General features: G+C 35.6%; 3 protein-coding genes across 4 annotated transcripts in view; 2 read left to right on the forward strand and 1 right to left on the reverse strand.

Moving 5' to 3' along the window:
- Positions 1–1023: 1023 nt before the first annotated feature.
- Positions 1024–5214, forward strand: LOC124539155 (RNA-binding protein 5-A-like). Of its 2 annotated transcripts, XR_006967016.1 has the most exons (3): positions 1024–3532; positions 3963–4020; positions 4558–5214. XR_006967016.1 is itself a non-coding variant. In XM_047116452.1 (2 exons), exon 2 carries the CDS (start codon positions 1325–1327, stop codon positions 3530–3532), a length of 2208 nt encoding a protein of 735 aa, XP_046972408.1. In that variant the 5' UTR covers positions 1026–1188; positions 1317–1324; the 3' UTR covers positions 3533–5214. The 2 variants fall into 2 exon arrangements, 1 of the variants encoding a protein (XP_046972408.1); XM_047116452.1 differs by having other exon boundaries at positions 1026–1188; positions 1317–5214.
- Positions 5215–5541: 327 nt separating this feature from the next.
- On the reverse strand, positions 5542–8895 carry LOC124539156. Its single transcript, XM_047116453.1, has 3 exons — positions 8155–8895; positions 6738–6947; positions 5542–5851 (listed from the first exon to the last, which is right to left on the reverse strand). Exons 1-3 carry the CDS (start codon positions 8878–8880, stop codon positions 5765–5767), a joined length of 1023 nt encoding a protein of 340 aa, XP_046972409.1. The 5' UTR covers positions 8881–8895; the 3' UTR covers positions 5542–5764.
- Positions 8896–22006: 13111 nt separating this feature from the next.
- Positions 22007–22213, forward strand: part of LOC124539164 (doublesex- and mab-3-related transcription factor A2-like) — a 32989-nt gene continuing 32782 nt past the window's right edge. The window contains exon 1 of the mRNA XM_047116460.1: positions 22007–22209. Coding sequence (XP_046972416.1) covers positions 22111–22209 — 99 coding nt within the window. The 5' untranslated portion in view covers positions 22007–22110. The remainder of the gene's footprint in view (positions 22210–22213) is intronic.

Raw genomic sequence — 22213 nt, forward strand, 5'->3', positions numbered from 1 at the left:
CTTTGTTTAAATTTAAATGTCATAACAACATTTGTAGGTGAGGTGGAATAAGGTTAAAGAAAGCTAATAGGAATGTAAGAAATTTTTCATTTCTGTATTTACTTGTAGAAATTGAATTGATATGAGCTGTGATTTTGCTGTCAAGTAATATTTTTATTATGTTACTCTGCTTACATTTAAGTAGAATAGTTATGATAGGCAAATAAAATATTCAAAATAAAATGTTACACTTGTACTAACTGTGTTTCTTTTCCTACATTTTGTGTTCTCCATTTCTTGTTTTATTCTTTCTACTATATAATATTGATCACATCAATTTTACTTGAAACAAATATAACTAATAATATTGACCACATTAGATAAATAAAAATAGTTTTGAAGAAATAAAATACTGATAACTATACTAATGAAAGATATTAGGTTTATAAGGTATTAATTTTTAAGGTTTGTCAAATTAATGAATGATATGCATAATCAATTATCAAACTTCTGACTTAATTAAACTCTTGATTTTCCTATAATGTATTTTTTTATCTTAATTATTTGGTGGTCGTTCTTAGTAAATGATAGATTTAAGATTATTAAATAAATATGATGTTTGGTGGTCATAGGCGTGTAAAAATTCAAATTCATGATATTTTGACCCTCGAGATTTTTTTTTTAAATCGAAAATGTAAATGTATGGTAGGCTACAGTTTCATTGGAAATACGATGTTTTCTAAAGTTTTACCAATATTTGTTGCGAGACCATTTTATAAATTAAACACTATTAAAAAAAAGGATAGTATCTAAATTTTTTATATATTAAATTAAATATTCTACAAAAAATACCTTTAAGTTTATAGTCTACATGTACCCTTATTTTTAGGAATAATATTTACTATTTTATTAATCAATTTATTATTATTAATTTATTGTAAGATATTATTAGTAAGGATTTTTCACAATAAATAGACCCAATCTATTGCAAAATTCATACAATTTTGCAATAGATCTAATAAATTTAGTTATTCCATTCCCTTTGGATAGTCTGTTGTCTATGATAAGTGAAAAAATATTAAATATGGCGAACAGTACATAAGTAATGTTCAACTACATGATATTTTTTAGTCTTGATTCATTGATATTAAAAGTATAAGTCTTTTAGGTGCTCTAAGGATTAACTGTTGTACAGGAAAGTTTCAGCAGGTAAAAAAACATAACGTAAGGAACAGGTTTTCGTCGTTGTACTTGTAGGGCTCACGGATGATCGAAACTTGGGATCAACGTCAAAGGGTTTGTGAGTACGTTTGTTTCATTATGTGTGATGTTCACAGGCATTGCGATGTCGTGGAGAGGTCGAGACGAGCGTACATCCCGCTGGGGTGAGGAGAGGCCCCGGTCTCCTGTGTGGGAGAACCGTCGCAGCGCTAGTCCCGACAGAAGTAGGCCGTTGTCTCCGAGAGATCGGCAAAGAGATCGTCGCGAACGTCACGAAAGATACGATCGTGATCGGGAACGTCGCGATCGCGATCGTGATCGTGAAATGGATCGTTATAATCGCCGCGAGCGCTACGACAAGACGCGTGACCGTGAGCGCGATAGGAGGCGATCGCCTCGCCGCTACGATGATAAAGATGTTCCCAATGCGCCTTCGCCCCCCACTATCAGTGGTGACTTTGAAAAATGTGCCGAGTCCTTGTCCAGCAGCCGCTCCGGTAGTCGCGAGCGTCAAGATAATTTAGAAGGCTTTGATGGTAAATTTGACAGAGAAAAGCACGACGACCAAGCAGCCAACGCTTCCCCAGGCGATTGGTTTTGTAAGTGTGGCTCATACAACTTTAAAAGACGACAAGTATGTTACAGACGTAACTGCCAGGGAAAGAGATCAGAAGGGGTTGTATATGGGGGTGATTCAGAAAGAGGTAGTGCTTCTGAGTCAAATTCTGGTATAACAAAGAGATTGTTATTCAGAAGACTAGATGCCCTTACAACTGAGGAGAAAATATTAGAAGCTATAAAAGACTGGTGTTCCAAAACAGTTTTAGATTCCATTGCCGGTATAACTATTGGACGAGAAACCTTAACTGGTGCATCAAAGTGCCTTGCATACATTAATTTCAATTCAATAGCTGATTCAACGGCAGCATATTCAGAACTGGTGTCTTTAGACCCTCCTTTGAAAATTGATGGTAGAGAAGTACTCATAACTTTTTATAATGAACCACAAAAAGTACAAAAGCCAGTTAATTCTAATTCAGAATACTCTAATTATTATGGACAAATGGGTAGTTTTAACTCCACACAAGCAATGTCTGAAGCTGACAGAGTGAATGCAGCTGCAGCCGTTGCTCAATCGGCTATCTCAGCCGCTCAAGCCAGACAGATGGCTTGGACTCCTGTATCTGTGCCAGTTTTTGTGGCCTCGTCAGCCCAAGCTGCTCCTGTTGCTAACATTCCCACTGGTGATGGTAAAACTATATACAGCGCACCAGATGTCAGAACTTTTATGTATGACGAGACATCTGGTTACTATTATGATCCAGCAACGGGGTTATACTATGATGGCAATACTCAATACTTTTTTAACAGTCAGACCAATCAATACATGTATTGGGACTCTACTAGCTCTACATATATTGTTGCATCACAGAACTCTACAAATACAGACCAACCTAAGCTACAAAATCCTCCACAACCAAATGCAGACAATACCATCACAAAAGAGCCCGAGGAAAAGAAAAAGAAAGATAAAGAAGATAAAGTAAAGGTTGCCAAAAAGATAGCCAAAGATATGGAGAGATGGGCTCGTACTTTAAATCAGAAAAAAGAAAATGCTAAGAGTAATATAGTCATGGAACAACCGCTCGATACCGGAGCTAGCAAAGGTTCTGCCGATATAGGTTTTTCGGTGCTGGGAGCTGGACCATCTCCCTCACTCACCCATGTCAGGGAACTGTCTCCTCCACCTATCTCTACTGATGATTTCCTTTTGAAAAAGTCTGAAATAAACATGTTTGATAGTGATGAAGGCATAATAGATTGGTCAAAACTCACTTGTTTGATTTGTAAAAGAAAGTTTCCCTCGACTGAAGTATTAACAAAGCATAAAACATTATCAGACCTTCATAAGCAAAATCTGGCAGATTTTAGGAAAAAGAGTGAGTTGATGCCTCAGACCAATGGATACCGAGACAGGGCTGCAGAAAGGCGAATGAAGTTTGGGGAAGATGACCCACCTCCGATCAGAAAACGATATGAGCCACCTGAGGTCCATGCACCTGTTGTGTCACATCCCCCACCATCAGTTGTAGATACTATAGGGGGAAAAATGTTACAAAAGATGGGTTGGTCAGAGGGTCGTGGTCTTGGTAAAGAGGAGCAAGGCAGGATAGCCCCCATCGAAGCAGAACAAAGACCGAGCTTGGCTGGACTGGGACAGAAAAGAGGCATATACACTCCTACACCTGGACTTACATACCGAGACACGGTCAAAAAGCTCATGATAGCTAGATACAAAGAGGTAGTGGGACAAGAAGAAGGAAATAAATAGGTGGGTTCATTTTTAATTTTTCCTACTAAAAGGTTTTTGTTGCAGCTTCAATGGCTTGAGGTCAGTATTTTATCTGATAAAGCAGTTTTGTTGTAAAATATACTTACTTTCACTTTTATTATTTGTCTTAAAACATATGACAAGAAGTCTTGCACAGGCAACCTTGGTACTAAAAGAGTTATATATAATGTTATTAATTAAACCAACAGCTTGTAAACGCAATTTGATTATTAATTTGTTATGATGTATTTCTGAGATGATACACAAGAAAATTTTTGTGTAACAAGGAAGAACCACTCTAAATTTTAACTGCAACACTTTCTGGACATAAAACGCCTAGAAGTGGCTTTATGGGTAATTTGGTTTTGGTCGGTCATTGCGGCGAATACACGCACTGTCTAATCGTTTGATTCTGTGTTCACTACACTAGATGTGGCGCCGCTAAGCTTCAATGGGCCAGCGCTAAAGATATGCCCGGCTAACATCTGGTGAGTTTTATACGAAGATGTCATTTACTATTATTATCTTTACATAAACTTCCCCTACAGGTATCACTGAGGTAAATATTAATGGAGAAAATGTGATCATCGGTGGAATTAATGCTCATATGTTTTTTACAGCAAAATTTCATATTTCTTTACAGAATATATAATAGCTACATGTCTCATTACAAGATTGTTTTAGTTGACATCATATTAATATATTTGTTGTAAATACTGAAACTTGTAAACAGACTTGTGGCTTGTACAAATGCACTCAATGTGGTTGTAGATTTTCATCAAAGATTACATTCTATTTCGAACATTGCAAAATTATTCCAAAAAAGTTGAAGTGTAGCGCATAATTTAGTTCATCCAGCAAAATCAGCAGCTTCGGACATTGTACGGACTATTTGAGACTTAGTTGGACATTATTGCCATAGAACAAACTGTGATACGTCCTGTGATATTTTGTGTGTGACATTACGAAGAAACGGTGAAACTTGGCGTACAGCTTACTGACGAATGTGACCATTTATATTACAGAACCGGCCGGCGGCGAGTCTGCGTGCCAATCAAAGTTCAATTGTTTTAATATGAATTATCAATGAGCGAAATTCTTGTAGCGTATGATTTTTTTAAATAAAATGTTAGGTGTATTTGTAAAATGTATTTTTAACTTTAACGAGTCGTAGTGCATCTCAGTGTTTCAAAAGACAACCATTGGGAGCGTTCAAATAAAAATAAATTAAAATGTATAAGTTTTTTTTTTATGAATTTATTACGCACATGAACAGTTTTTCAATTTTATTTTAAAACCAGTGTTTCCGTTGATGATTTTGATGTAATTTAATTTTTCTTTATAGTTTCTTGGTTATAAGAACAAAATAATATTTTATTTTACTTATTAATTACTTAATATATTTCGTCTCTTACGAGGAGGTGGCGTGACTTTACATCTAAGAATAAAATATTAATTATTTTATTTCATTATGCATTTAAATATATTAGAAATATTTAAATAAATGCCTTCTGTAGGTTAGTGTGTATAAACTTAAAATAGCAGAGATTTATTTAATTTTAGATCTTTACAAGTTAGGTGTATACGAAATAGGAATTAGGTTTTATGTAAATATAGATCTTTAGAATATTAATTAGAATTATATCATTTGTACTATCACCTTAATTAAACTGTTAATTGTTGATGTCGTCTTTTATTTATAATTTGAATGTTATAAAATGAGCTTGTACCAATTATTGTTTGATCCAAGTAAAACGTTGTAACAAGGACGTTGACACGGAAAGGAATTTGAAGGATTAGAGCACACTTGTTTATGTCATTAATATTGTAAGTTGTTGACCTTGTAAAATATAATGGTACCTATATTATACCTACTCGATATCAAATGAAAATACAGATAGTAGTCATTTTAGTGCATGCTTATTTTCTGTAGTAAGAAAATCATTTTTAAATTTTTAAAATATCAAACCGAAGAAAAGTTTGTACGTTTATCGTCTCATTATGATCCCTTCGCACAATCTGAAATTCTTTAATAAACTGTATTCCTGCAAGTAGTAATTGGCCATAGATATCTGTCCTCCATTACCTTGAACTGATGTCTGATCTCAAGCGTTCAATTAGATTTAAAAAAGCATATTTTTTGAAAATAGTATATTTTATGGTTTCATTGTTGATAAACATAATCTTAAATGCATAGAAAATATTTGTACGTGAATGTTGAGTATGTCATTTTTAGCTTCCCCTGTAGGTGGAGTAGCCGTACGGGCTGAGCAGTAACGGGATGTGGTAGTGTTCGTCTTCTTTCGTTTTAAAAACAATCTGAAATAAATGATAATTCTTTGTTTAGATAATTTAAATAATATTAATATTTATTCATACAATTTAAATACACTTCCTTCATTGAAAGTAAATGAAAACAAATCTACGTTATACAAAACAAAGTCGTTTCTCGCGTCTTACAATTTTTTGACTACTAGGTAATTATTTTTAGTTTTAGCGACTATAACATATTTATGTATAGTTCGACACAACTTAGATGTAGCATCGGCAAAATTCGTAAAACCGATCACATCCGAATTGAGTACTCTATGCCAAATTATCAATATTTATTTCTCATGCGAATATGACCTTTGCTCAAACGTAATAACTTGTAATATCATATGAACTAATATATTCGTCAATTTGACACTCCATTTACATGCACTTGCTTTCTCTGACGCGAGAATCTATAGCGACGAATAGCGTCGAATGGCGCGATAGGGAACTATTTGTATTGGTTGTGTAAATCGGCAGTAATCGGTTTTATTTTCATTCCATTGCATTTTCCGATGCTACATCTAATTTGTGTCGTACTATACAACTTAATATTATGTCCTTGGAAAGCTCTGTAGGAAAGTCCATGTGACAGCTTATAGTATTATGTATTCCTTATTATTAACGAAGGTGAATGGTTGCTACGACTTGTGTTTTAAAAAGTGAGAAAAGTAAACAAGAACCTTATTGCAATTTAATTGTTTAAAATATTCTGATTAAAATAAAATTGCTGTTAATTTCCCATTTCAACCAATAGCTTTAGAAATGTTACAGATTATCGTTATTTAAGAAGCCCACAAAAACGTAGAATATTTGTTATATCGATGTTTTAATGTTTTTACTGAATTTTAAATTACATTAAAATGTAAAGAAGCACTCTCGGCATACTTACTTCCACATACGGGTACAAAGTTTCCTGATTGCTTCTCGTGTAATGATCCTCGACGTTGAATTTCAGTTTGTACGTTCCTTCAGCCATAGATTCCTTTGAAAACGGAAACTGTATCCTTCCATCGCTAGATGTCACTGTATTGTGCCATAGCGTCCAGCCGTTGTCTTTCTTCTTGTATAATTCAACGAACATTCCCGCAGCCGGGCGGCCTGTGGATATATCTAGCACGTGAGTGGAGAGCACAGGCCGAGACATTGTCACAGTGTACGTATTCACACTACTCGAATGTGACATAAGAGAGATATGGAAGTTCAGAGAGGTCGAGCGACACTGCGTTAAGTTGCGTCTGCATTGTTTATTAACTGCTCGCTATATTGACTCGTGTTCATAATGGCGTATCACGTCGCTAGACGAAGCGAAACATTTTATTACTTGAGTTACTTAACGACAGTTCATTGTACTAATTACTTGTTTAATTAGTAAAAACACTAAAAACATATCACCAATTGGTTTTATTGTAAACAACATTACGTAAATACATACAGCCTAAAACTAATTGGTAAATACAAATATGTAGTTCAATTCAATAAATTATTTTTAATATCTTAATGACAACGACTTATAAACTTAAGTTAGTTACAGTACTCATTTATTATAATGATCGTAATTATTATATTATTCTGTACCACAAATGTGCTTACACCCTTACTAACTAATATTGCGGCTTCGAATGATAGCACTATCGCATGAGAATATTTATAAATATTCATTTGTTACGGGTTTGTTAAATAATTGTAGTTTTATCGATAAAACAAAATTTGTTTTAATAATTTTATCAGTTAAATAAAATTTAACACCATTTAAAAAGTTACCAAGAGTTTCGCGGTAATATCGGGTCGATAGTGATATCACCGTGCGAATTATTCACACATACGAAACGCAAAAACCAGTAAATATTATTTGTTACCTACGTTGTTAGGAACCAGTTACAATTAACGATGATAACACTATATGATTTTACACGCTAAGTGGTTTAGTTGTCAAAGTTATATGGTATTCATATCGGATGAATGATAATCTTTCATTATAGTTTTTTTTTATCTAATTTTATTGTCAAATGTCACGTGTAGTACTGCAATTATATAATAATTCAAATTTATTTTTTACACAGTTGTCCTGTATTAAAAGCACGGGTATTTCAATTATGACTTTACATTCAAGACACGAACTTTGCCTGTTTGTCGACTTCACCTGCTCGCATGTCATCGGACTAGGTTATGAATAAAAAACAATTGCGCTTAAATTTTTATTAAAACTATTATTCAGCAACCGACCTCGCATCTACGTTTTTTCTAATATAATTATTTTTAATGTAGACGTCCGGGTGGAGAACGTCTTTCCGCGTGTCAACATTTCCGTCTACGATCACGTTCGGTCCTGTTTTCATAAACCCATGAAACCCGTCCTCCTGTCCGAACATGTTGACGCTGGGCTCGCCGTGTTTCATGTAGTCTATCCTCCAAACGGGCGGATCGACGGGTTCCATCTTGTACGAGAAGTGTTGGTGCTTCCTCGTCATCGTCATGTCCGGCACTTCGACAGACATGGAGAGTTTTTCCTCGGAATTTTCAGCGAAGTCCTCCTTAATCCTGCTCGTCTTATCCCTGTATTTCACTTTGTGCGGGTAAAACTTACGCAGTTTCTTCCTATTGTATACCGCTGTATGAGTTTTGGTCTTGATTTTTTTTCTTTTCTCATGCGTGTCTTTTCTATAGTCCTTTTTAACGAAGTAAACTTTATCCTGAGCCGGCTGGCTCGACAAATCGTTACTGACTATGGGGAAGAGAGTCAAATATCCGGGAAAGGGTGTGGTCTTCTCAAAAGAAAGCTTCTTGTAGTTGATTTGCTGTATAGATTTTTCTATTAGTTTTTTGAGCGCCTTGTCTTGCTGGATCATGTTGCAGGGAATCGTCGGGAAGTTTTTACACAGGACGTTTTGCATTTTGTTTAAAATAAGATGACTTTCTTCCTTCTCGTCGGAGAAGTCGTTCTCTTTGCGGAAGTTCGAAACCATTTTGGTCATGAGTGCGTTGTTTCTCAATATCTTGGCCTGGTTCGTTGTTAGGAATATCGTTGTCGTCATAAATAATAGTTGTAAGTACGACCGCATTATTTGAGTGGAATCTGAAATTAATATATTTATTCTAAAGACAACTTAATACACTTTTTAGGCGAATTACGGGTAAAGTATCAACCTTAATTGCTAGCTTTTGAATCTGGGTAAAACGTTGCTTCGCTATTAAGAAATTTTGAAATTTTCAACCACGAAGCTCTTAACAACAGCCTGTAAATTTCCTACTGCTGTGCTAAGGCCTCCTCTCTCTTCGAGAAGAAGCTTTGGAACATATTCCACCACGTTGTTCCAACGTGGATTGGTGAAACACAATGTGGCATAATTTCTGTGAAATAAGACAAATGCAGATTTCCACACGACTTTTTCCTTCATCGCCGAGTTTGAGATGAATTATAAACACAAATTAAGCACATGAACATTCAGTGGTGCTTTCCTGGTTATGAACTCGCAATCATCGATTAAGATGCACGTGTTCTAACCACTGGGCCACCTCGGCTCGAAGCACGAAGCTCTGATGTGGTTCGAATCATACGTGGCAGATTTGAACAGGATTACCCGCTTTCTAACGATGTTTACCTTCACTGCCGAGCACGGCATGATTTATAAGCAAAAATTAAGCGTTCTATTGCGCTCGCCTATAACCTTCTGCTAACGATCATTATTATAAGTACTAAGTAAACTTGCCATTTTAGATAGTAGTTATTTAGAAACATCTAAGAAACCATAAGTAGGTAAAATGAAGGCTTGGAGAGTTAGGAGGTAGGGAACTAATAATGATATATTACAATTGTCTAGTGTAGTATAGCGAATAAAAAATTTATCAATATGGTACTTACAAGTAATCTTATAATTTTACGAGGCTCAACAATTACTGCTTGCATGCAACTGAGCCGAAACCTGCGAGATCAATTCAAATACTGTTAGACATACTCGACATTACACTGAGCGGTCACGAAGGAAGTTTGTGTTTTCGAGAACGGGGTAACAGTCAACACAGGTGTATGTTTGTAAGCATTTTTGTCGTTATCATTAATTCGCTCACGTGACGATAGGGTACGGCAACATAATATGAAAACGTGACGGGCGATACAATTTTGACCAACGAGAGAAATGCGTTTAATGGTAAGTCGTAAATTAAACTTCCCTAGGCTTTTGATTTCAAGAAAAATAAAAAAGTCATAGGAAGGCAGACCTGATGGTGGCTGACGGTAGTAGCTAGTCAACAACAACAACAACAGCCTGTAAATTCCCACTGCTGGGCTAAAGGCCTCCTCTCTCTTGAGAAGGTTTGGAACATATTCCACCACGCTGTTCCAATGCGGGTTGGTGGAATACACATGTGGCAGAATTTCTATGAAATTTGTCACATGCAGGTTTCCTCACGATGTTTTCCTTCACCGCTGAGCACGAGATGAATTATAAAGAAAAAATTAAGCACATGAATGCGGTGCTTGCCTGGGTTTGAATCCGCAATCATCGCTTAAGATGCACGCGTTTTAATCATTGGGCCATCTCGATTCAGTAGCTAGTCAACGTCACCCATATACGTTGACACTGTAAGAAATATGGGACACCAAATCAGAATATTCTCTGTTCAGGAGGGCTCATGAAAGTTGAATTAGATGTTAATTTTCCACCGGTTCGAAAAGTAGTTTCTTCTGAGAAGAACCAGTAAAAAACTCAGTAGTTACTATTTTCCTCCATTTTAATAGAGTATCTATTACATTTCTTGCAAATTCAACGGGTCAAACTTGGGAACTAAGATTTTATGTCTTTAATACATGTAGTTACACTGGCTCACTCATGGCTCAAACTATAACACAAAATCTTTACCTAGTTTAATGTGTGCGTGGTACCACACTGGACGGGCTTGTGTAAAGCCCTACCTCCAGGGGACTCTTGCTGGACATAAGAAGGTTAGGAATTCCCTTACATTGTTTTAATGCTTAATGGTGGATAAAACAATGTAGACTACTATTATATACATCACCATGAATAATTATAAACAAGTTACGCATACAGAATCCACTAGTGCTATTCAGGGTACGAACCCACAATCTGCGGATAACATGTTACCGGGAAATAACAGTACTCAGTATTGTTGTGTTCCGGTTTGAAGGGTGAGTGAGCCAGTGTAACTACAGGCACAAGGGACATAACATCTTAGTTCCCAAGGTTGGTGTCACATTGACGATGTAAGGAATAGTTAATATTTCTTACAGCGTCATTGTCTATGGGTGATGGTGACCACTTACCATCATGTGGCCCATATGCACGTCCGCCAACTTATTCCATAAAAACAAAAAAACAAATCCATTTATTGGGCAATGTCGGTTAACTCGGGGGTAGGCTTTTCTGCAAGCTCACTTGGTTAGGTATCCACTCATCATATGTTCAGCAAAACAGCAATACTTACTTCTGTTGCGTTCCAGTTTGAAGGGTGAGAGAGACAGTGTAACTACATTGATCCTATGGTTGCTGAGATAGGTGAAAATTTCTTGTGTCACTAATGAACACGGGTAGTGGTCACGTCTTATGGTTGTCCGTCGGTCTACCTATATCATAAAAAAAGCTCATAAAAAATACTTACTTTTGATTAGTAATGGAGTCCAGCAGTAAAATATTGTCCCATTTAAAAAGCTGTTAATAATATGTTAAAAATCTTAAAGAGTTCTTGGTTATATATCTAAAGTTGTTTATAATACCAAGCGCCATCTAGTGTGTAGTTCGAAGTTGGCGTTTTATATTTTATAGCGTTGATAGTGACATCTATTGGTGACTAGCAACAATAAAATATATTTATTATTTTAAGCTTTTTGCCAAGAGATGGCATATGTTTTTATTTCATACCTGGATGTAATTGTTTAGAAAATTTATTTATGGATTTATTCGTATTAAAATATTTTTATTATTTACTTCCAAGTGTAAGAAGATTTAAAAAATAATAAATAACAAGGACATAGCGTTCAAACATGATAATTAGTTCAAATAATAAAAAAATATGACGTAAATGTGTTAATTATCTTTTAAAAGTATAATTGTCATTTCGCTGTGATTCGTGATGCAAATACTCGTACTAATAAAAAAAAAATCTTGCGCCTGGCTATTTTTATAACAATCAGGAATTTAATTTGTGAAATACTTTTAATGAATTATTAACTGTATAGTTTATGTATAGTGACGCTATAAGAGACTTCAAACGAAGCAGGTGATTCCTACATGCACTCTAATGCAGCACTTTCTACATTTTCTTAATATTAAATTTGTTTAAAATTTTCGGTAAATCGATTCGAACTAATTTGAATCCCCATCCAAAATACGAAGTCGAAAAACAACAAGTCATCTATCAGGCCGGGAACTATTGAAGTCGGGCAGTCATTTGACCGAAATGAAGCGGCCGGCGGTCGGCTTGCATGAAAGAAAAAAATCTGCGTCATAAGGCGCCCTCTGTCAGAGTCACTCGCACTCGGCAAAAATACGACAAAGAGCTGCTGCTCTAATGCTTTGTTTTTGTTGGTCAGCCAGTTCGGAGCGCGCGCGAACGTTTAGCGTGGATTAGTCCGGGATTTCTATTTCAAATTTTATTTTTATCGCGGTTAATATCGGCTTTGAATACACCACGGCTAACCCGAAACTCCTACTACTAACCTATTGAATAATACTGATAAATGTATCAAAACGTAAATGGTTGATATTATAGTACCGTATTCATTTAATACTACAATGTAGACATACTGTTTGCAGCTTATTCAAGTATATCCATGGTACAATTGGTACAATAATCTACGACTAAAAAAAATTACTAGCTCAGTTAACGACCTCCGTGGTCGAGTAGTGTGTACACCGGTTTTCATGGGTACACCACTCCGAGGTCCCGGGTTCAATTCCCGAGTCAATGTAGATTATCATTAGATTTCTATGTTGTCTTGCGTCAGGGTGTTTGTGGTACCGCCGTTACTTCTGATTTTTCATAACATAAATGCTTTAGCTACTTACATTGGGATCAGAGTAATGTATGTGATTTTGTCTCATATTTATTTAGTTATCATTAGTAACATATGAAAATACTTAAGAGAACATCGCTGTCGTCTGATAAGCCAAGTGTTACTTTATTATTATTAATCATTTGGGTTTTCAACGAGTTAATTATTATTCATGAGTTAATTAGTATAAAGTAGATATATAATATAGGTATATCTACATGAAAAAATATACCACTGAGAGTAAATAATCTCTACGTCTACATCCAAGTCATTAAGTATTATTATTTATACTAAACGTTTCAGGAGCTGCTTTCCGAAACGGTTTAAGAGTCCCATACTGACCATTCAGACCGCTCTGCTGTGAAGTTTACTTTCTTAGAGTATATTTAATGCAATTTTAAGTCATGTCCACATTAGTCCCCGGTCGATGTCAGTATGACGTACGGCGGTCATTTCTCTGTCAGCGCTGTTTGCGCTGCGCACTCAGCGCTTTACGCTATGTGCAGGCCTCAGGGCTCAGGTATTTAATGCTCAGTATGTGATAAAACAAAACAAGGTTCTACCGGCTCGCATAGAGCACGGCAACTACGGCAGTATGGTAAATTAGCGAGCTCCGTTTGCGATGTTGACTTTTAGTAATCTATTTAGAACAAGTATATTTTAGATATCATTGATTAAAAAAAATATCAGTCAACAAAATAGTTGTTGTTCTCGCCAGATGTGTAATTGATGGATATTAAAAGTATTAGGAGTTCAGGAAACGAAATATACAAAGATTATAATAACATAGAGCAACGATGTATACAACAGAGGGGAGGGGGAGGAGATATCGTCATTACTTCTGACGTCACCGCTAACGAGTCAGTCTATCCTTCTTTCTTGGATTCTTAGAGTTTTGTGGCCGTAGGGGACAGCTTATTAAATCCTGATTATTGACTTTAAAGTCAGTCAGTAAGCCAAAAGTCATAAATTACAAAGCGGAGCAGACTTAACTAGTAACTTATCTCTCCTGTTTTATCAACCGACTTCCAAAAGGAGGAGGTTATCAATTCGTCTGTATTTTTTTTTTTTTTTTTTTTTTTTTTTTTTTTTTTTTTTTATGTTTGTTACCTCATAACTTTTCACTGGGTGGACCGATTTTGATAATTTTTTTTTGTTTGAAAGGTAGTGCTTCCCGTGGGGTCCCATTTTTTTTACTTTTTTTTCCGATGATGGTATCCATGTGAAAACGACATAAGTCTTAAATTTGCATTATGTATATGCGCGACAAATAGGTGAATAACTGAAAATCACGTTAACCAATTTTAATAATTCTTTTTTTATTATAAAATATATACTTCAGGGGTAATTTGGTGAAAGTTTGGTACGGTTCTGAGCACAGGATCCATGACAAAGTAACGGAACGGAAGGGAACGGAACAATTCTGAGGAGCACGTTAGCGATACTCAGTCGAATCTTTTATTTATAGGTTATTTGGATATTTGAGTCACACCTTCCGTAATGTGGTTATGTTTATGTAATTATCATAGTCGAATATTATAATCAACTAGCTACCCACCCCGGCTTCGCACGGGTGCAATACTGATACTAAATATACTACAGAATTTGTGTATTTACGACATCACATCGCAAACTTCTAAAATTATCAGTGTTTCTTTACTATATTGTTCATGTATTATATACACAAACCTTCCCCTTGAATCACACTATCTTTTAAAAAAAACCGCATCAAAATCCGTTTCGTAGATTTCAAGATATAGGGACAGAGAAAGCGACTTTGTTTTATACTATGTAGTGATGGAACTCCTATACGGCTCGCAGTTAGGGTGCGATATGGAGCAGAATTTCTTACTATCTTTAATCAAATTTTGTGTATGTGATGTGATGTCATATGATGTACGAAATATAGTTGGTCTTTTTCAAAGTTTTTTTGCTGAGTTCGATTACAGCTCTTTCGAGGGATCCTTGTAGTTTACGCCGCGTGACGTATTAAATCCGCATTTTCGAAAGTCTATTTTTGCTTTATTCGCAAGTTTCCTTTGAAATTGTCCTCGAAGTAGTTTCTGACTCATATAAACGGAACGCTTAATCTATCCATATTAAAAAAAATTAGTTAGTCTACATCATCTTCACTTAAAATCAAAAAATAAATAAAATTTTAACAAAAAGAAAAACCGACTTCAAACAAAACACTATTTTAAAACAAATGAATATGCACGAAAAAGTAATAAAAATAATTGCGTATTCAACATATTTTTTAGAGTCTTCCTAAGTTAAATGAAATGAAAAATATTAGACCACTTAAAAGTCGATTAACGATTATATCATGTAGTTATAATTATTGTTATATTTGGAGTCGGTGTCAGCCAATAAAACCCTACAGTATATCTATCAAAAAACAATACGAGAATACTTTAACAAATATGTTTTTTACAAATTACCTTTTACACAATAATATACTGGATCAATCAAGGGACTCGTATCGCTTCTTTCTTTTGATTGTTGGGGCAAGGGCACCGTGGCTGACACCGGCTCCAAATATACCAATAACTATAACTACATGATATAATCGTTAATCGACTTTTAAGTAGTCTAATATTTTTCATTTCATTTAACTTAGGAAGACTCTCAAAAATATGTTGAATACGCAATTATTTTTATTACTTTTTCGTGCATATTCATTTGTTTTAAAATAGTGTTTTGTTTGAAGTCGGTTTTTCTTTTTGTTAAAATTTTATTTATTCATTTCCAGGTCATCTTTTTCTAATCAGGAGAAGAGCGCAAAGGATTACAAATTAGATCAAATATGTATTTTGTATCAACGTAATCGTTGTAATAGGGCTCTCCCTATTACGTTTATCATTCTTCATCAAAAAATATCTTATGCGAATTAAATAGAAATGTACACAATCGCTGCATTCAATAAAAATAAATAAAATTATGTCAGGGGCATATACTACATATAACCAAGTAGTGTTCAGATGGAAATTATTAATTCAATTGAATACCAAAGATGTAATGTTATTATTTTTATTTATCTATAATAATGTCCCGCGTAATAAGAAATAAGATTATTCCACGGAACTTACTTCTAAGGAACTAGCTTTTCTTCTTTTAAAGATATTATTTATTTCATATGATGATTTATAAATAACTGTGCGATACATTTTATAAATAAGTACATAAAAGTAATAAATGTTAAAGGCAGACGAGTGTGTCTCGTGACGCAGCTCTTGGTCCATAGACAATAGCATTCCTCACATCGCCATGAGATTTAATTTAACTGAAATACCGTATATTTCAAGGCGATTCAAAACAATCTTGTTCTCCTTTAAAAGGGGTAAAAAGATCTATTACTGTTAATCAGTTAGCTATCACTAATTTACACCCAATTTCGTTCAGTCGTTAATGTATATTGGTATCAATCAAATCTTTCATATTTATTATACAATTGACGTAATGTAAGTTGTAAGTTGAAGTGCGCAGGACGAAAGCTCGCAGAGTAACAGTTGTGAATCAGTAGCGAACTCCGCCTGCTAGCGGGCCGCCAATCCGGCTCCTCGCAACTGTAGCGATACCGCCATTGGGCACTGTTGCCACTTCCGCATCCCGCACTGGTCTAACGCCTGCCTACAGACGCCACAGCCTCTGCACGCCGCTCTCCCATATAACATACATCATTTTGTAATTACGTAATTAGACATAAAATAACACTCTCAACAAATAATAAGATTGGAGTGACTCTTGGTGATATATTAAAATAACTGCTTTTTACTTAACAATATAATATAAATACCAAATTTAATGTTTTATTTCTGTCTGTTTGTTCTAAGCTACTCTCTGAAATGGCAGGACCGATATTGACAGGACTTTTACTAACAGAAAGCTGAATTAGAAAGTCGTAACTTAAGTAACAACAATATCTTTTTGTTAAATTCAAACGCATGAATTCGTGAGAAGAGCTATACGCTAGTAATTTATAAATGTGAAATGTAAGTGCATATTATTGCAAAATTATTATTTGTTGATCTTCTCGTACGATGAAGAAATTTCATTGTAAATAATTAATATATCAATATCATATTACATTTCGTTATAATTGTAATCCGTGGAAAAGTCACTACTGAGCTTTCTGTCGGGTCTTAGTAGAATCAAGATTCCAACTGGTTGTAAATTTAAATTCAATTTGGAATCTTCAAAAGTAGATTGGTAGGTAAGTGTACAGTTATATATTCAAGAGCTTTTTATTTCATTTTGATTTAAATAATGAAAAAGCTCCAACTTTTCATAAATTCAAATAAAGGCAAAATGCTTTTTTATAAAAATGCACAATGTCACAACTTCGTGTAGGTCCGTCAAATAAAAAGTTAACTTGGCTCCTTTGTTTGAATGTGTGAAACAGGACCAAAGATTGCGGGTTCAAAACCAGACAAGCGCCATTCATTTTCAAATGCATAGTTTGTGTTTCCAATACTTAAGTTTGCTGGAGAAAATAGAGGTATATTTGTGGGACAGCATTTTGATAAAATAAGTTGTGTTTATTCAATAAAGGTTTAGCTTATGGGCAGTATAACCGAAAGTCGACCAATTTAGGCCGCAGCAGCCGTTCTCAAACGGAACTTGCTATTTTGTATATTTCGCCATGTTATTCAAGGGGCATCTTCATACAATGGGATAGCATAATAAATAAGGAATACTTGAATGAGTTTCTTTCGCCGGTTCTTCTCAGGTCAGGGTGTTGCTTTTCCGAACTGGTGGTGGTGTTTAATTTGACCATCAATAAGTAAATGCTTCTACATTGAATAAAGTAATATGAGTTTGAGATTAAATTTTTTATAGACACACAGTTTCCTTTATTCTTATTAATTTATTCTACAAATGACAAATGTTCAAATGAAACAAAGCATGATAATACAATAAATGTATTTTTATTCAGCTCTACGAAGTTATATCAAAAGTCTTTACTAAACTTAAATGGAACTTATTCGAGTACGAGCGAGTTATAAGACATAATTATAATATACTCATCTTGTATTTACTGTTGTGTACGCACACACAGATCGGATGAGACACAAAACTACGGACGACGAGACGGACTACGTAAACCTCTTTGATCTACATGTTTATTGTATTTGAAGTATTTTACATTCAAATTAATAATATAGAGCCGATAAAATTTACGAGACGAGGTGGCCCAGCGGTTAGAACATATTAATCGAGATTCGTGGGTTCAAAGCCAAGTATTAAGTATTCAGTTTCCATTTCGTGAATTTATCTTTGGTTTCGTGTTTGACGGAGACAGAAATCATCGCAAGGAAATCACTTTCCAGTCAAGTTCTATCACAAGTGACAAGTATATTTATGCAATACGAATTGAAGCTCGTGCAAGACTTTTTTAACTACTCGTGGGTACTGGCGATTTAAGAAATGGTTAATATTTCTTGCAACTTCAGATGAAGAGTGTCGTAAGTATAACGTGATTCAGCTCAAAAGCTATTAGGTACGTCTTAAACCGTCTGTGTCTGTGTCGGTTCTTGCGAATGAATATAAAATTAAAAGATTTTATAGATCTCTATCATTTATTGAAAATATATAGAAATTCATTTATTACAATGTCACGTAAAAAATGTTAACATTTAATATAACGCTTTTCGTGAGCGTTTACGCGCTACAGCCGTGGGGGTGCGGAGGGGGCGTGGGAGGGCGCCGGGTGGGGGTGTTTGAAGACACGGACGATATTCAAATTGCGAACATTTCATTTTAACGCTTTACCAAGATATTCGCTCGCTCCCACGCTCTGTAGAGATGGCGGCTGTTATCGAGGTAGCGTTAACGTTTTGCTCGCCTCTCAATATTTGTTATATTATGATAACATCCAGTGGATTATTCAATAAAAACATACCTAACTTTTGCATTGATATAAATCATAAATAAACAAATACTTTTTTTTATAAAAATAATACTTAAATTTGTACCTATGTTTAGTATAAGCAAGGCTTATTAAAAATTATTATACTTAAATCTAAACAGCAAGCTATTTATTACGATTGATGTGATTGAGATTTTCATCAATCTGTCGACTAGATTACTAGTAGAAGTTAGAGGTAATGCAGTGGCACACACATCCGTGATATTACGTTTGCTGAGTTTCTTTCGCCGTTTCTTATCAGGTCAGGGTGTTTCTTTTCCGAACCGTGGAAATGTTTAATTGGACCATCAATACGAAAGTGTAAAGCTTCATTGAATAAAGTTATTTGAATTGAGTTTAAGTTTGATTAAAGTTAAGCAACTCTAGTCCTGGTAAAAGTAGGGGGAAAACTAATTTCGATTTCAAAACTTATTATTGTATGTGTATAATAAATTCAAACATCGATATCGACGTCCCAACACTACATCGAAGTTGAGACGTTTGCGAAATGTTCACATTTCGCGAATTGGTCGCGGCTGCGGAATTCTAATTTGCGCCTCGCAACCACCAGCCCTCCGCACCACCTCACCACCTCACCACCTCACCCGACCACCCGACCACACCTCACCTGTACCTGTAGAGACGGGGCCGATTTCAAGTTAAGTATATTTAAACATCATATTGACTACTATTATGCTCCGTTCTTCACATCTGGTCATACTAATGAATCTATTCTTTATTAATAAAAATGAATGTTTGTGTGTCTGTTCTCTAAGCGATCTCTAACCATTCATCTAATTATGATGGACAGACATACTGCGTGAAAGTTCAATTAAAAATAACATTTTTTTTGTGTTTATTGTAGCCCCTTATTCTATACGTGCGAAGTCAGGACCTAGGTTGTATCTATTATAAATTAAATTTAGTATTCAAGATCAACATTCTTATAAAATTTAATTTAGAATTCGTATATTTTGCGGAAGAGAAGCAGACATTTTATTTATATTTATGGTTACTCAAGTCACAATATATCTATTATTCAAGATTGCCTTTCCGAGGACTCTATAACTTTTTTAATAAGTCTGTGTATGCTGTCTGTCTGTACATACTGTAATATTGCGTCTAATTACAACGTATACTCAAAAGGATCGATCTTGAGAGTTAGTTTATTTATTTTTGTTGAATGGTAAGTAGTACGTATTTGCAATTTACGGTCATTTCAAAAATACCGATACATTTTAAATAAAGCTCATCACTATAATTACACAGTATAAAACAATGTCGCTTAACGCTGTCTGTCCATATGTATGCTTAGATTTTTAAAAATACGGAACGGATTTTGATGCGGTTTTATTTAATAGATAGAGTGATTCGAGAGGAAGTTTTTTGTATATATTACATGGAAATATATTGGAAAAAAAACTGATAATTTTAGAAATTTCTAATGTGATGTCGTAAATAAACAAATTATGTGGTACATTTAGTATCAATATTGCACCCGTGTGAAGCCGGGTTGTGTCGCCAGTAATGAATAAACTACAAAAGATAGGTAGATATTATATAAAAATACAGTCCATTGATATCACGTGTGAAATACTAGGAAGACTTATGCTTAAACAGAATCGCCGTAACCCTTCGTCCCAATTACAAACATTCGATATAAAAACGAGCGCTGTTTCGCACACAATACGCGCAAATATTCACTTATACATTAATAATTACTCCTCGCCGGCAGCTCCCCCCCCCCGGGCGCCCCCACCGCCTCCCGCGACTCATTGTAATTTAAATCGAATTCCCTTCGACAAGCAAATTGAAATATTTCGATTTGATCACACCTTCCGTCCCGATGTCGTATCATTTTGGAATTGATTAAGGAATTAACCGAGTAGGGATTAAGAGGAGTTCATTACTCGTAATAATTATACGCAATACGTAAACAGAATTATGTACGACATTTAACATTTTAGTTAATAAACCATTTGGACTGCCTCGTTGGTCTAGTGGCTCTTACATATATATCACTATGGGTCCTAAGTTCAAAACAAATATTATTAAATTTTTTTGTCAACCATTCCTCAATATCAGTTACTACTTTCATGCCTCAGAAAGCACGTAAGGTCTTCGGTTGCGGACGTGAACTCTATTCGTGTCGTATTGGTGACCCAGCGGAGTTTGGGAGGGCATGGAGAGCGCAGCTGTGTTTGTGCGGTTACTGAAGCGCTCAGGAGAACATCATCAATTCTTCCATTCATAACAATGTGCTTGTTTCATATTGTAGTTAATTAAGTTGACGTATATTATAAGCTAGCAGATCCTGGGATAGGGTGTACCGTCTGTATGTACCAATAGTTTTATCAATATTGGGAACAGTATACCTAAAAGATACCACATCCTGACAGACCTACCTTGTTGGAGAACCTAATCTATATAAATACAGTACAGTACAGTGTAGTCTATTAATCTCAAACCGTCAAACATACAAACATAAATTCTTTATAAATATAAGATTACATTTAAAACAAAAAAGACTAAGCGAAATCTTCTGTTAACGTACTTCATAGAATAGAGTTAGACAATGTAAATTAGTATTATAATATAAATATAATTCCCATTCAGTTCGCATAATAGTCTCCACAAGGGAAATGTAGAGACGTCGGCACTTCATATATCTCGTGCGATCGTACATTGTTCGAGTCGGAGCGAAACGCAAACTGTCGCGATGAGTTTAGATATAGCAATATGGCCAACAATATCAGAGCGATCTCATCGCGACATAATGCCCTCGACACACATCGCGCATTGTGCTCCGACTCCCGAGCCGCTGCTGGAACGATTAAACAAAAGCGTTAACAATAAATATTAAAAAGCGAAATCGTCGACGCGAATAACAAACGTAATTGTGTTTTTGTGCCTCATTCGATCGCGCTTTGTCCGAACAAAGAGTGCTTCTCAAAAAAGTCACCTTTATAAATTAAGTTTCAGCATCTGGCGTCCAATGGGCGGCCGGGGGCGGGGCCGCGGCGCCGCGCCATTGGCCCGCGCCGTCCTCTCATCTGACAACATTTTATATAACCGGATGATACAACATATACAGTTATCACTCCAGAGGGAGAGAGAGGCCGATATGCCTTTTGGACAGTGTGTCGTTTCGCACTCGTGCCGTCCCTGTCGCGCGCGACCCGGCAACTGTCAGCATTCTGCCAAAATTGAAGCAACAGTGTTGAAATCCACCGCGGAACGGAACGTCGCTTTAACTGTTGCGCGGGACGATGAGATCTGCGTAGCGAGTGTTCGTGTGCGACTTACTGCTGGTCGTTTGGTACGGAATAGAAACAGTTCTGGAGTATAATGTCGCTGCCCAACGGTGTGGACGTTTCCCAACTGGTACAGCATCCGGTGCTGGCCGCGCTGCCGCCGTTCTTCCTCAGAGCCTCTGAACGATATCAGGTAA

Source organism: Vanessa cardui, chromosome 22, assembly GCF_905220365.1.
Source record: "Vanessa cardui chromosome 22, ilVanCard2.1, whole genome shotgun sequence".
In the NCBI taxonomy this organism is placed as follows: Eukaryota; Metazoa; Arthropoda; class Insecta; order Lepidoptera; family Nymphalidae; genus Vanessa; species Vanessa cardui.